The 13,666-nt window shown below is 49.3% G+C and overlaps 2 protein-coding genes across 5 annotated transcripts; one reads left to right on the forward strand and one right to left on the reverse strand.

The window, feature by feature from the left end:
• Positions 1 to 71: 71 nt before the first annotated feature.
• On the reverse strand, positions 72 to 3,843 carry METTL1 (methyltransferase 1, tRNA methylguanosine). Of its 4 annotated transcripts, XM_066258862.1 has the most exons (7): positions 3,720 to 3,843; positions 3,251 to 3,497; positions 2,263 to 2,426; positions 1,173 to 1,357; positions 967 to 1,080; positions 735 to 836; positions 72 to 587 (listed from the first exon to the last, which is right to left on the reverse strand). In XM_066258862.1, the coding sequence occupies exons 2-7, from the start codon at positions 3,391 to 3,393 to the stop codon at positions 432 to 434; spliced, it is 864 nt and encodes a 287-aa protein (XP_066114959.1). In that variant the 5' UTR covers positions 3,394 to 3,497; positions 3,720 to 3,843; the 3' UTR covers positions 72 to 431. The 4 variants fall into 4 exon arrangements, with proteins under 4 accessions (XP_066114959.1, XP_066114958.1, XP_066114960.1 ...); XM_066258861.1 differs by lacking the exon at positions 3,720 to 3,843 and having other exon boundaries at positions 3,251 to 3,563; XM_066258863.1 differs by lacking the exons at positions 3,251 to 3,497; positions 3,720 to 3,843 and adding an exon at positions 3,104 to 3,244.
• On the forward strand, positions 3,778 to 12,192 carry EEF1AKMT3 (EEF1A lysine methyltransferase 3). Its single transcript, XM_066258865.1, has 3 exons — positions 3,778 to 3,954; positions 4,071 to 4,182; positions 10,335 to 12,192. Exons 1-3 carry the CDS (start codon positions 3,778 to 3,780, stop codon positions 10,724 to 10,726), a joined length of 681 nt encoding a protein of 226 aa, XP_066114962.1. The 3' UTR covers positions 10,727 to 12,192.
• Positions 12,193 to 13,666: the final 1,474 nt, after the last annotated feature.

Below are 13,666 nucleotides of genomic sequence, written 5' to 3' on the forward strand. Positions count from 1 at the left end.
ATGGGGGTGTGCCCACATATGTTACCCCCAGGAATGCAAAGTACATACAAGTGGACAGGTAATTTGTGCCTAACAGGCAATTTAGATGGACAGTGGTGAACTGTATTCTTTACTCCAGCTGAAAAGATAACCCAGAGGGGGAAGGAAGTACTAAGGAAGAACAAGACCCCATACCCTTCCAAAGACCCCTGTGGTCCAAGATCTTCTGACATTCCCAGTCATCTTCTGGTTTCTGCTGTTAGTGGAAGGGCAGGAAGGTGAGAACAGGCAAAGGTAGTTGTGAAAACCAGGGTTCTGCCCTGGGCAGTCTCCCAACTTCTTTGAGAGACTGTTGCCTCTAAGCCCTAGCAAGTCTCAGCTAGGAAGGTCCAGGGGGTTGATCTTCTTTCTAGTTCCTAGAAGATGGATTCCGGATAAAGCAAGGTAAGCAGTCAGTGACCAGGAGGGGTAGGATTGGGGATCTCTGCCTGGAGAGTGGGATCGTGTATTCTTCGGAAGATGGCTGGGAAATTCTTTCCTCCATTGCGTAGAACTTTTTTCCCCTCTTCAGTTGAGGTGCCCAAGTGTTCCACAATGGGGTCTTCACTCTGGGAGAAGGGTCCAATAAATCCTTGCCAACCCCTGGCCCCGAAACTCCCATCCTGTCCTCTTGGCACTGAGTTGGGTTCAAATAATATAGAACCACTCTGGAAAGGGCCTGTATCTTCAGAATTTTTCTTAGGATCCTAACTTACCAGCTCCTCCAGAGGCACACGCTCAAACAGGGGGTGCCCTTCAAAATGGTTGCACATCCATTCATGTAGCTCTAGCACATCAGTTATAGTATATACCAGTCCCTGCATAGGCAAAATCAGGGGGTCTGCATGCAGTTGAGCAGCAAGGTGATGGGACGTACCACCACTGATTTATTAGTGGAAGGTCCCTGAATTGGTCATTCACCCCACCCGCTCTTCCCTACGAACTCACCCCAACTCTTAGCACGTAGGCATATTCTGCCAGCAGTGTGGGACTGATGATTCGCCACTTGTGCTTTGTCCGTTTGAAATGTGGATCAGGGAAGAGGAAGAACATCTTTGTCAGCTGTGAGACAGACATGTACAGACTGGGTTGTGAGAGCCTGGCCTCCATGTCCTACCTTCCTACCAACCTAACCCACCAGGGCCCTTCCCCACCTGGCTCTTGAAGAAGAAGTTAGGAAGGTGTTTCATGGCATTGCTACGAAGACAGGCGATGTTCTGGAAGCCACCTCCAGGAGCTGCTCGTAGGGCTTGAATCCGGTCCTGAACATAGTCTGAGACCTTCACCCGGATCTCCAGACCCAGAATCAGTGTATCTGGGAACAGTGGTGACAGTTCCACTGGACACAGAAACAGGAATGGAATCATCAACCTCATAGTGCAGGAACTTCAAGAGTCAATACAGGAAAGAAAACCTCAAGCTGCAACTGGTAAAATTATGAATGGCAAACGTGGACAGAGAGATGTCTATATGGATGCTTTTATGCTGAAGAAGAGGGCTGGGGGAGATCCAAAAATTGCATCAGGACTGGGAAGGCCTGGGAATACATGTATATTTGCAAGTGCTTTTAGTGTTTTCACATTCTCTCCTTTAATCCTCTTAGCATTCTGTAGTAAATTGTGAATATGAGGAAACTGAGGGTCAGAAATGCCCAAGGTCACAGAGCTAAGAAGAGACAAAACTGAAACCTGAACCAAAGTTTTCTGCCACCAAGTACCATGCTCTTCCTCTCTGTCATGTCCTTATTTCTATGGGAAGATCTAAAAATAGAGAACTGGCTTAGTAAGCACATCTAGAGCAATACAGAGAATACAAGAGGAACTAAAAAAACAGGATTAGAGCAGTAGGAATAAGTTCTGGTGAGGAAGGGGGAAGTGGTGGAATCCCTGAGAAAGTCAGTTCAGGATCACTGGCCACAGTGGCTAATCTCTGACGCTTGTGCTGACCAGTTCACTGACCCAGCACTTGGCAGGTGAAATGGCTCACGTAGTGACTGGGGCCAGGGGCAAGGCCAGACAAGACAACACGAGTTCAAAGAGGCATTTGAAGCATCCCCCTCCCTTTTCCAAGGCAAAGGCCACAGACCCAGAGTAGAGGGAAGGTGGAGACTCTCCACACTGATGTCACAGCACCAGTGTCTGGTCCGAAGGGGAAAGGCCAACTATGGCCCCCATCAAACCTGCTGAGGTGGCAGAACCTAGGCATTGCCTCTCCCTGCCCAAAGAAAGGGCCAAACATTGTTACCTAACAGGCCACCATAGCCACAGCCTATGTCTGCAAACTCCACTTGGGCCTGAGCTCTCTTTTCTTTCTTATCCTTTGGGTCATCGTGGCTCTGATTTTGGGTCAGTGGAGTGAAGAACTCTGGATATAGCTCAGACCAATCCATCTCCTCTGGCTTCACAGGGCTATTGGAGAGAAGACATGAGAAACATGAGGAGGCTGGTCATACCATTGCAAAAGTCATACTACACGTGCGTGGGTGGATGGGTAAGGGTGGGAAGTAGATTAAGGGGCAATTTTCAAAAATTCTGTCTCGGCCCTATGGCCTCTAGGAGACATAGTGGAAACCACCCTGTGAATCACAAACCCATCATGAGGCCCGTGATTTCTGACCCGCTCATCATCTCTCTATCTAAGGGTTGATGTAACTCCAGCGGGGCACAGGTTTTGAGCACAAGTTCCCCCTATTCCAGAGACTGGATGCCTAAGGCACTGGGATCTTACTTTGCGTGCTCTGTGCGAAGAGGATGGAGTAGAGTGCAGGCGGGACTGGGTACCTGTCTTTTTAATTAAGTCCGACAAAGAAAACCGAATGATGGAAAGGGCATACTACCGCCACCACTCTAGTCTCAGCAACAGTTTCTTTCCCATGTCGGACTTGCACTGCTACCCAGACTTGGCCAAACGCCACGCCCGCTGCAATCCGCCAACCGCCAAATCTGCTAAACACTCCCCCAAAATTGACGTCACCCAGGCGGTCCTCCTAGGTCTATCCTGAACCGTCCCAACACTATCGCTCTCCGGGGCTGCTTTAGGCCCGAGTATTCTGTCCTCCTTCTTGCCCCCTGCACTGCTCACTCACTAGCGCAGCGTATGGTCCGCCATGGGGTTGGAATGAGCACGCTGTCGATAATAGCGCTTCTGCGGCTGCGGGGCCTCGGCTCCTGCCGCGTCCCCAGCCTCGGCTCCCGCCATGATCTCCAGCCCCGAGTGTCTCTACCGAACTCACGTGGAGACCGAGGCCCGCGGCGCTCGATGATGACGTATAAAACACTTTGAGAGCAGACTCCACCCCTTAAAGACTCGAGAGGGGAGTCCGCTGGGCTGGGCGGGGATGTATGGAGGGGCCGGCACATCAAAGTTCCTCCGCATCTGGTTTGTAATGGGGCTGGCAAGGCCAGAACCGGCACCGAACTTCTTTCCTCAGCTTGCATGGGTCTGGGTTACCATCCTGGTTGCAGTACCCCGTGCACTTCCTATGGTAGAATTAATCCTTGTGCGTTCTGCTTTCTCCCGGTCTCGGACCAGACTGCGTAGTCTGGAGTGAGTCCCGTCCCAGCGGACTGGGGCCCAGGGAGGGAGGGGTAGCTCCTCATTCTACCTCTGGGAAGCCAAACTGGAGGAAGGAGGGCAAACTCAGGGAGGCGGGGCTCAGTGCCACGGGGCAGCCTACACGGCCCGAGGTCCCGAGTCCTCACCCCGCTCCAGATCCGGAATCCCAAGGCTGGCAGTGCTGTCCCGAACTGTCAGGGCCAGATGGCGGACCTCTGCCCATATCCTACATCCGAACCCGAATCGGTGTTCCCGCGGGAGGTCGGGCTCTTCGCTGACTATTTCTCGGAGAAGAGTCGGTTCTGTTTCTGTGGGCACGTGCTGAGCATCACACAGAACTTCGGGTCTCGCCTCGGGGTGGCAGCGCGCGTGTGGGATGCGGTGAGGAGTGGGTGGCTCTGGGCCAGGGGCCAGGGGAGGTCCAGACCCCGGACTTTCCCTTTGCCATATGGAGCCGTCCCCGCGACAATTGTTTTTTCTTTTTCTTTTTCCTATAGGCTCTGAGCATGTGCAACTATTTCGAAAATCAAAATGTGGATTTCAGAGACAAGAAGGTGATCGAACTGGGCGCGGGGACCGGCATCGTGGGGATCTTGGCAGCGCTGCAGGGTGCGTAACGGGAGAGGGTTTGGGAGGACGGAGGTGTAGAGAAATGGTTATTAACTAGATCCTGGGGATTGGGGAATGGTTTGGCAGCAGCCCAGTCCCTTCTTTATAACTCGTGTGTGTGTGTGTGTGTGTGTGTGTGTGTGTGTGTGTGTGTGTGTGTGTGTTTCCGCGCGCGCGCCTGTTTTTATGTGACAAGCCAGCGCTAGCGCTCATTGGCTGTCAGAGCACCTAAAAGGTGGTTGATTTGGGGGCAAGATATAAAAATCGGGCAGGCCTTAATAGGATTTTTTTCTACTTTTTTTGTGATTTCACGGACAGTAGCATCACTTAAAAAGCTCCTTTACTTCAGACATGGTTTTCTGGCAAGATGTATATTTGGGGGTACCTTGTAGAGGAAGTATTCTGTGGGTGTTAAACCTCATAAACCTTTATAACTTTCTTATGAGTATTTTTTAGATTTTTTTTAAACAATCTTTTAAATTTATTTATTTATTCATTTTAGAGAGGAGAGGGAGAGACAGAGAGAGAGAAGAGGGGGAGGAGCTGGAAGCATCAACTCCCATATGTGCCTTGACCAGGCAAGCCCAGGGTTTTGAACCGGCGACCTCAGCATTTCCAGATCGACGCTTTATCCACTGCGCCACCACAGGTCAGGCCAATTTTTTAGATTTTTAAGGTTTTGTTTGCATGGGAGAAAGCTTGAGTTTCTGAGGGTTAAGGTGTGTTTTGTGAGAAGTGGGGTAGGAATTAGGCACTGCAGACTTGGAAAAGAATAAAATAAAGAAACTTTGTTTTACTTTTGTCAAGAAGCAAAAACTACAAAGGAAATAGTTCTTTAATTTATAATCTGATAGGCAAAAACTCACACTGAAAACACTCATGATGTAATCTCCCCAGAAATGCAAATTAACGTGTCCTCGTTTAGAAGGACAAGACTAAATTACATTCAGGGAAGTCTTCCCAGAAGCAGTCACTCATTCTATTCATTCAACCAACATGTATCTGGAATTCTCTGTGTGCCAAGAGTCATGCTAGGTATTGGAATACAGGTAAGACCAGGTTTCCTCTCCCCAAGGAGCTCATGGTCTAGTGGGGAAGACAGGGAAGATGTTACAGTATAAGAACTCTGATGAGGTATTCACAAAGCCAGTAGACATACTATGGCCATCTCTCCCTTGACTACCTGGAATCTAAGGAGAAGCTCTGTCAGAGGTGAAATGGGTGAACAGTGTGAACACAGCAGGCTCAGAAATAACTGAAGGAGTGTCAACAGAAGTTTGCATAAAGGATGAGTGAATGAGAGGTGGGCAGTTATGCTAAAGTGGAAGAAAGGCATGTAACATGGTTGGAAATACCTACTTTTGCTTGCTCCTAAGCTGATTTCTTCTCCTTCAACCCCTATTCAGCTGCCAAGTTGGAAATCTGTCATCCTGTCCCTTACCCTCTCTCCTCACATCCTGGCAATCAGCCAGTCCTACGGGTCATGTCCTTAATGCTCCCACAGCTATCCATTTTCCCCACCATCTCTAGTTCAGGCCACTGCCATATCTTCCCTGCATCCATCCTTCCTTCCTTCCTTCCCTCCTTCCTTCCCTCCTTCCTTCCCTCCTTCCTTCCTTCCTTCCTTCCTTCCTTCCTTCCTTCCTTCCTTCCTTCCTCCCTCCCTCCCTCCCTCCCTCCCTCCCTCGGACAGACGCAGACAGGAAGGGAGAGAGATGAGAAGCATCCACTTGTAGCTGTGGCACCTTAGTTGTTCATTGATTGCTTTCTCATATGTGTCTTGAGTCAGGGGCTCCAGCCGAGCCAGTGACCCCTTGCTCAAGCCAGTGACCTTGGGATTTTTTTTTTTTTGTATTTTTCCGAAGCCAGAAACGGGGAGGCAGCCAGACAGACTCCCGCATGCGCCCGACCGGGATCCACCCGGCACGCCCACCAGGGGGCGATGCTCTGCCCATCCTGGGCGTCGCTCTGTCGCGACCAGAGCCACTCTAGCGCCTAGGGCAGAGGCCAAGGAGCCATCCCCAGCGCCTGGGCCATCTTTTTGTTCCAATGGAGCCTTGGCTGTGGGAGGGGAAGAGAGAGACAGAGAGGAAGGAGTGGGGGTGGAGAAGCAGATGGGCGCTTCTCCTGTGTGCCCTGGCCGGGAATCGAACCTGGGACTCCTGCACACCAGGCCGATGCTCTACCACTGAGCCAACAGGCCAGGGCCACGTCCACATTTTAAAATCTATTCAGATCTGACCACTTGTTAAGACTTTGCTACTGCTGTGGTTCAAACCACTATCATCTTGCTGGGGTCATTGCACATACTTTCCTTTTTTTTTTTTTAATTTATTTTTTACAGAGACAGAGAGTGAGTCAGAGAGAAGTATAGACAGGGACAGACAGACAGGAATGGAGAGAGATGAGAAGCATCAATCATTAGTTTTTCATTGTGCATTGCAACACTTTAGTTGTTCATTGATTGCTTTTTCATATGTGCCTTGACCGCAGGCCTTCAGCAGACCGAGTAGCCCCTTGCTGGAGCCAGCAACCTTGGGTTCAAGCTGGTGGGCTTTTCCTCAAACCAGATGAGCCCGTGCTCAAGCTGGTGACCTCGGGATCTCGAACCTGGGTCCTCTGCATCCCAGTCCGACGCTCTATCCACTGTGCCACCGCCTGGTCAGGCTGCACATACCTTCTAACACAGTGGTCCCCAACCTTTTTTGGGCCACGGACCGGTTTAATGTCAGAAAATATTTTCACGGACCGGCCTTTAGTGTGGGACCGATAAATGTATCACGTGGCCGAGACAAGTATCAAGAGTGAGTCTTAGATGGATGTAACAGAGGGAATCTGGTCACTTTTTAAAAATAAAACATCGTTCAGACTTAAATATAAATAAAACAGAAATAATGTAAGTTATTTATTCTTTCTCTAAGAACCAGTACCAAGTGGCCCACAGACTGATACCGGTCTGCGGGCCGGGGGTTGGGGACCACTGTCCTAACAGGTCTCCTTGCTTCAGACCTTACGCCTCTGCAGTCTTTTCTCACCCCAGCAGCAAGAGTAATTCTTTATTTTATTTTATTTTATTTTTTTTGTATTTTTCTGAAGCCGGAAACAGGGAGAGACAGTCAGACAGACTCCCTCATGCACCCCACCGGGATCCACCCGGCCCGCCCACCAGGGGCGATGCTCTGCCCACGAGGAGGCGATGCTCTGCCCCTCCAGGGCGTAGCTCTGTTGAGACCAGAGCCACTCTAGCGCCTGGGGCAGTGGCCAAGGAGCCATCCCCAGCGCCTGGGCCATCTCTGCTCCAATGGAGCCTTGGCTGCGGGAAGGGAAGAGAGAGACAGAGAGGAAGGAGAGGGGGAGGGGTGGAGAAGCAGATGGGCGCTTCTCCTGTGTGCCCTGGCCGGGAATCGAACCCGGGACCTCTGCACGCCAGGCCGATGCTCTACCACTGAGCCAACCAGCCAGGGCCAAGAGTAATTCTTTAAAAGCATAACTCAGTGTATGTCATTCTTCCATTTAAAATTTTCCAGTAGCTTCCTCTCTCACCCAGACTAAAAGCTAGAATTTTAAGTCTCTTGAAAAGGCCCTGGTGATGATCTGGCCCCTACTTTTACTCCCCTCTCTTGAGGTCCGGGTGGTTTGTTCATCACTTCCATCAGGTCTTGGCTCATATGTATCTCCTCAGTAAGGCTTTTCCTAACCACCTCCATTTAAAATTATTTTCTCTGCCTCTCCCTCAAGCTGTTCTTATTCTCCTTTCCTGCTTGATGCTTCCTTCACTGGAGCACTTATTACCATGTTATGTGCGTTGTATTTTATGTTTTGTTTGTTGTCTGTTTCTTGCCACTAGACTGTAAGCTCCATGAGCAGAAGGAGTCTTGTCTTGGTTGATTCACTGCTGTATTCTCAGCACCTGGCATATAGGCACATAATAAATATGAATGAATGAATTTATTCTTAATACTCACTCTTTTGCCTGACCAGGCGGTGGCGCAGTGGATAGAGCATCAAACTGGGATGCTGAGGACCCAGGTTTGAGACCCGGATGTCGCCAGTTTGAGCACAGGCTCATCTGCTTTGAGCAAAAAGCTCACCAGCTTGGACCCGAGGTCGCTGGCTTGAAAGGGGTTGGTCTGCTGAAGGCCCATGGTTAAGGCACATATGAGAAAGCAATCAATGAACAACTAAGGTGTCACAATGAAAAATTGATGCTTCTCATCTCTCTCCGTCCTGTCTGTCCCTATCTATCTGACTCTCTCTCTGTCTCTGTAAAAAAAAAAAAAAAAAAAAGAGTTTTGCAGTGCTTAGTGCATTTCTACTTCTAGAATAAAATTCAAGGAAGACTGAGATTTTGTCGTGCTCACTACCGCATTCCCAGAACTTAGATACTCAAAACATATTTATTGCATGAATGAAGTGATTTTTTTTTTTTTTTTTTCTGAAGCTGGAAACAGGGAGAGACAGTCAGACAGACTCCCGCATGCGCCCGACCGGGATCCACCCGGCACGCCCACCAGGGGGCGACGCTCTGCCCACCAGGGGGCGATGCTCTGCCCATCCTGGGCGTCGCCATGTTGCGACCAGGGCCACTCTAGCGCCTGGGGCAGAGGCCAAGGAGCCATCCCCAGCGCCTGGGCCATCTTTGCTCCAATGGAGCCTCGGCTGCGGGAGGGGAAGAGAGAGACAGAGAGGAAAGCGTGGCGGAGGGGTGGAGAAGCAAATGGGCGCTTCTCCTGTGTGCCCTGGCCGGGAATCGAACCCGTGAAGTGATTTTTAAAATTTACTTTTTATTTTAAATTTTTTTTTAAAGATTTTATTTATTCATTTTAGAGAGGAGAGAGAGAGAGACAGACAGACATGGGGTGTGGGGGAGGAGCAGGAAGCATCAACTCCCATATGTGCCTTGACCAGGCCAGCCTGGAGTTATAAACTAGCAACCTTAGCATTACAGGTCAATGCTTTATCCACTGTGCCACCAAAGGTCAGCTTTCTGAGATGCTAACTTTAATTATCTTTATCCTCTACTTCTTTCTTTCTTTATATATTTAATTTTTAAAAATTTATTTATTTTTTATTTTTTTACGTGAGAGGAGGGGTGATAGTGAGGCAAACTCTCGCATGTGTCCTGACCAGGATACACCCAGCAAGCCTGTCTAGGGCTGGTACTGAATATGGAGCTATTTTTAGCACCTGAGGCTAACTCAGGAGGGGAGGAGGAAAACAAAGAGGAGAAGGAGGGGGGGAGAAGCAGATGGTTGCTTCTCCTGTGTGTCCTGACTGGGAATTGAACCAGGATGTCCACATACTGGGCAGATGCTCTATTCACTGAGCTACTGGCCAGGACCTATCCTCTACTTCTATATGTAAACCCTATTGACCTCAGGGTCAAGCCTGAATCTCTGTAGCATGTCATAATCATTTTTCTCTTTACTCTCATGTCTTGAGACTTTTCTCCTCCCTTCCACATAATCTCTAAGATCCAGCCTTCCTTGAATACTCCATGCTGTCTCACCACCAGGCCCTTGTACTCTCTGTTCTTTGCTTGGAAAACTCACCTGACTAATTTTTACTTGTCCTTTAAGGCTCACTGAGGTCATGTCTTCTGGGAAGCTTTCCAGACCCGTGAAGGCTGGTCTGTATCAGTAGGGGTTGGGTGCATAGATTTCCAGCTTAGTGCTGTCCAGGCTTCTGCTGACGTGTTTGTTGGTGGTTGTGTTTTGGGCAGAAAGGTTGAAGATTAGCTCGGAGAGAATGTTGATGTTGTAGAATGTAGAGTAAGGAGAATGGCAGTGGGTAAGATGGAGGTTAGGGCAATTAAAATCCAGAGGGTGGACTTTGGGCTGTCAAGACATTGTCCTCTAGGCCCGTGTTTTTCAATAGCCAGTCTACTAGAAATTTCATGCTGGTCTGCTAAAGAGTTAACCACCCTGATGTTGTATAAGATTATAGACCTGATGATCTTAGTCAAATTTGTTTATGCTCAGGATGACTTCTGCCTTAGTGGTCTCCAAAATAATTCTATTTTCACCAGTCCCCAGTGTAAAGAGGTTGAAAACCACTGCCTAGGCACTGAGGCCTCTGGACCTTCTGGGCAGGAGCTGAGATCCCTTTGTTGGTCCCTCTGACTTGCATTTTTCCTCCTTCCTCTCTCTCAGGAGGTGATGTTACCATCACTGACCTGCCCCTGGCCCTAGAACAGATCCAGGGCAACGTCCAGGCCAATGTGCCAGCTGGAGGCCGGGTCCAGGTGCGTGCCTTGTCCTGGGGGATTGACCAGCATGTCTTCCCTGGCGACTATGACCTGGTGCTGGGGGCTGATATCGTGTATCTGGAGCCTACCTTTCCACTGCTGCTAGGGACTTTCCGACACCTGTGCGGGCCCCGTGGCACCATCTATCTGGCCTCCAAGGTGAGAGAGGAGCATGGGACGGAGAGCTTCTTTCAGCACCTCCTGCCCCAGTATTTCCAACTGGAGCTTGCCTGGCGGGATGAGGATAAGAATGTCAACATCTATAGGGCCAGACACAGAGAACCAAGACCTGCTTGATGTCATTCTTCGGCTTCTCCAAATCCCTTGTCCTACTGCTTCATCTCCAAAGCCAGAAATATAAGGACCAAAAAGGATGAGTTTCCATTGCCTCTCTCTTTCCTCCTTCCCTCTTAGTTCCTCCGGATACTCTTGGGCAGGTGCAAGGAGGTGCCTGCATGCTAGGAATCCTAAGGTTCTAGTAGCACTTGGTTATAGCATAAAGGAAGTTCTCAGCTCTGTACTCAGCAAAGGATGGTCGGAGGGTGTCCAGGGCTTTCAGGGGAAAGGGAGATAAATTGGATGTGAGAGCAATGGCTGCAGAGACAGTCACTGATCACTTCCAGTTCTGCTGTTGTCTTTTTATACAGAATAGATTTTTTTTTCCTCCAGATTCTACTGGAAATTTTTTAAATGGAAAGAAACATGAGCATTACATATCTCATCTACATCCAAAGAATTCAGGCTTTTGTCAGGGTTCTGGGAAGTAAGAGGCCTCAGACCACCCACTTCTTGCTTCTAGAGATTGTCTGGTGGTACCATGGCCCTAACAGGGTCAAATCCTCCTAGGCCTAAAGCTAGCGATAGTCCTTTGGCCTGTGGCTTCTTCATCCTTTTTGGAGTTGGGGCCCTAATCACTAAGTACTAGGTTCTCCTCTTTATATTTTTTTAGGTTTCCAAGCCCTGTCAGTCTCTCCTTCCTAATGTGTTTTGCCTTCACCTTTTTTCTCTTCCCACTGTGGTAACTCTGGTTGAGGCTATCCTTACTCCTTGGGCCTTATCACTTCCTCTGGCCTCCTGGCCTCCCAACTCTTGTGCTCTTCCAAAATCAGTCCTAATTAGCTTCTGCTGCTGCCTACAGAAGCAAGAATAAGCTTGCTTGGTACTCAGTCTATCCTGTGTAATCCCAAATAACCCTCTACTTAATTTCCTATAGGTTTCCAAAATGTGTTGCATCCTTGGACCAAAGTACAAAAGATCTACTCCTTGTTTCCTAAATCCATACCAAGATTCCCTTTTTTCATTCTCTTTAATGATTCCTTCTCAGGAAGGCCCATTTCTATCTTAAAGGTCTTCATTACTTATAGCCTCTATCCTGAGAAAAGCTTTTCCTTTGCCTTCTGTTTGGATGTGATTTCTTTCTCCTTTGACATACTTTAACTTAATCTTATGAGATTTACCATGTCTTGTGAGGTCATGTATCTGCTGCCTATTTTCTCACCATTAGATTAATTTGGAGGGTAGGGCTGTGGTTTACTTATCTCTAATTCCCTGAAGCCTAGCACAGTTTCTGGCACAGCACAGTGTTCAACAAATATTTTGCTCATTTAACAAATATTTATTGGGTTTCTTGAAGTAACTATGCCCCTACCTCCCTAGGCAACCTCTAGCAAATTTCTGAAACCAGTCACCTACCCCACAATTTTGTCTTGAGTCATAAATGGATAATGAATAAGAAAGAGCATTAAAAATAAAGAAACAAAGTGTTACCAGATGCCTTGCATTGTTATTTTGTGATGACTTAGTTTCATGGTTTCCTTTTTCACCTGCAGGGAGCAATTCGGTTTTGAAATGCCTCTGTGGGCCCTGGCCTGTTGGCTCAGTGGTAGAGCATCCTTCGGGCGTATAGATGTCCTGGGTGTTTTTTTTTTTCTGAAGTTGGAAATGGGGAGGCAGTCAGACAGACTCCCGCATGCGCCTTACCAGGATCCACCCGGCACGCCCACTAGGGGGCGATGCTCTGCCCATCTGGGATGTTGCTCTGTTGCAACCAGGGCCATTCTAGCACCTGAGGCAGAGGCCATAAGCCATCCTCAGCGCCCGGGCCAACTTTGCTCCAATGGAGCCTTGGCTGCAGGAGGGGAAGAGAGAGACAGAGAAGGAGAGGGGGAGGGGTGGAGAAGCAGATGGGCGCTTCTCCTGTGTGCCCTGGCCAGGAATTGAACCTGGGACTCCTGCACGCCAGGCCGACGCTCTACCACTGAGCCATCCGTCCAGGGCCTAGATGTCCTGGGTTTGAGGGTCTGATTCCTGGTCAGGGCACACAGGACGGGTGCCAGGAGAGGTGCCCATCTGCTTCTCCACCCCTCCCCCTCTCGCTTCTCTATCTCTTTCTCTCTTCCCTTCCTGCAGCCATGACTCAATTGGAGTGAGTTGGCCCTGGGCGCTGAGGATGGCTCCAATGCCTCCGCCTTAGGTGCTAAAAAATGGCTCGGGTTGCAATGGAGCAAGGGCCCTAGATGAGCAGAGCATTGCCCCCTAGTGGGCTTGCTGGTTGGATCCCAGTCAGGGAGCATGTGGGAGACTGTCTATGCCTTCTCTCCTCTCACTAAAAAAAAGAAAAAAAGAAATGTCTCGAGCTCTGGCAGGCTGGCCCAGCGGTAGAGCATCAGCCCGGCCTGTGGAAGTACCAGTTCGATTCCTGGCCAGGGCACACAGGAGAAGCGCCCATCTGCTTCTCCACCCTCCCTCTCTCCTTTCTCTCTCTCTCTCTCTCTCTCTGTCTCCCTTTTCCTCCCTCCCGCAGCCAAGGCTCCATTGGAGCAAAAGTGGCCTCCACCTCAGGCGCTAGAATGTCTACGGTTGCAATGGAGCAACACCTCAGCTGGGCAGAGCATTGCCTCCCTGGTGGGCATGCCAGGTGGCTTCCCGTCGGGCGCATGCGGGAGTCTGTCTCTGCCTCCCTGCTTCTCACTTCAGAGAAATACAAAAAGAAAGCAAAGAAAGAAAGAGAGAGAGAGAGAAAGAGAGAGAGAGAGAGAGAAAGAAAGAAAGAAAAGAAAAGAAAAAAGAAAAGAAAAGAAAAGAAAGGGAAGGAAGGGAGGGAGGGAGGGAGGGAGGGAGGGAAAAGGAAAAAAGAAAGGAAAGAAATGTCTCGATAAACCAACTGCGGGAGCCGAATGTGCGTCCTCCAGTCAGCAGGTGGCGGCAACCCTATTTAGTACGTTCTAGTGGAGAAGT

The sequence above is a fragment of the Saccopteryx bilineata genome, chromosome 2 (genome assembly GCF_036850765.1).
Source record: "Saccopteryx bilineata isolate mSacBil1 chromosome 2, mSacBil1_pri_phased_curated, whole genome shotgun sequence".
In the NCBI taxonomy this organism is placed as follows: Eukaryota; Metazoa; Chordata; class Mammalia; order Chiroptera; family Emballonuridae; genus Saccopteryx; species Saccopteryx bilineata.

What these genes read in the sequence shown, in the direction of transcription:
- METTL1 (XM_066258862.1), bottom strand. Translation starts at nt 3,393, where the DNA reads ATGCGGAGGAACTTTGATGTGCCGGCCCCTCCATACATCCCCGCCCAG. An exon ending in CCGCGGGCCTCGGTCTCCAC is followed by an intron (nt 2,427 to 3,250) that starts GTGAGTTCGGTA and finishes TCTCTCCAATAG; the next exon opens with CCCTGTGAAGCCAGAGGAGA. An exon ending in ACTTCTTCTTCAAGAGCCAG is followed by an intron (nt 1,081 to 1,172) that starts GTGGGGAAGGGC and finishes TCTGTCTCACAG; the next exon opens with CTGACAAAGATGTTCTTCCT.
- EEF1AKMT3 (XM_066258865.1), top strand. Translation starts at nt 3,778, where the DNA reads ATGGCGGACCTCTGCCCATATCCTACATCCGAACCCGAATCGGTGTTC. An exon ending in CAGCGCGCGTGTGGGATGCG is followed by an intron (nt 3,955 to 4,070) that starts GTGAGGAGTGGG and finishes TTTTTCCTATAG; the next exon opens with GCTCTGAGCATGTGCAACTA. An exon ending in GATCTTGGCAGCGCTGCAGG is followed by an intron (nt 4,183 to 10,334) that starts GTGCGTAACGGG and finishes CCTCTCTCTCAG; the next exon opens with GAGGTGATGTTACCATCACT.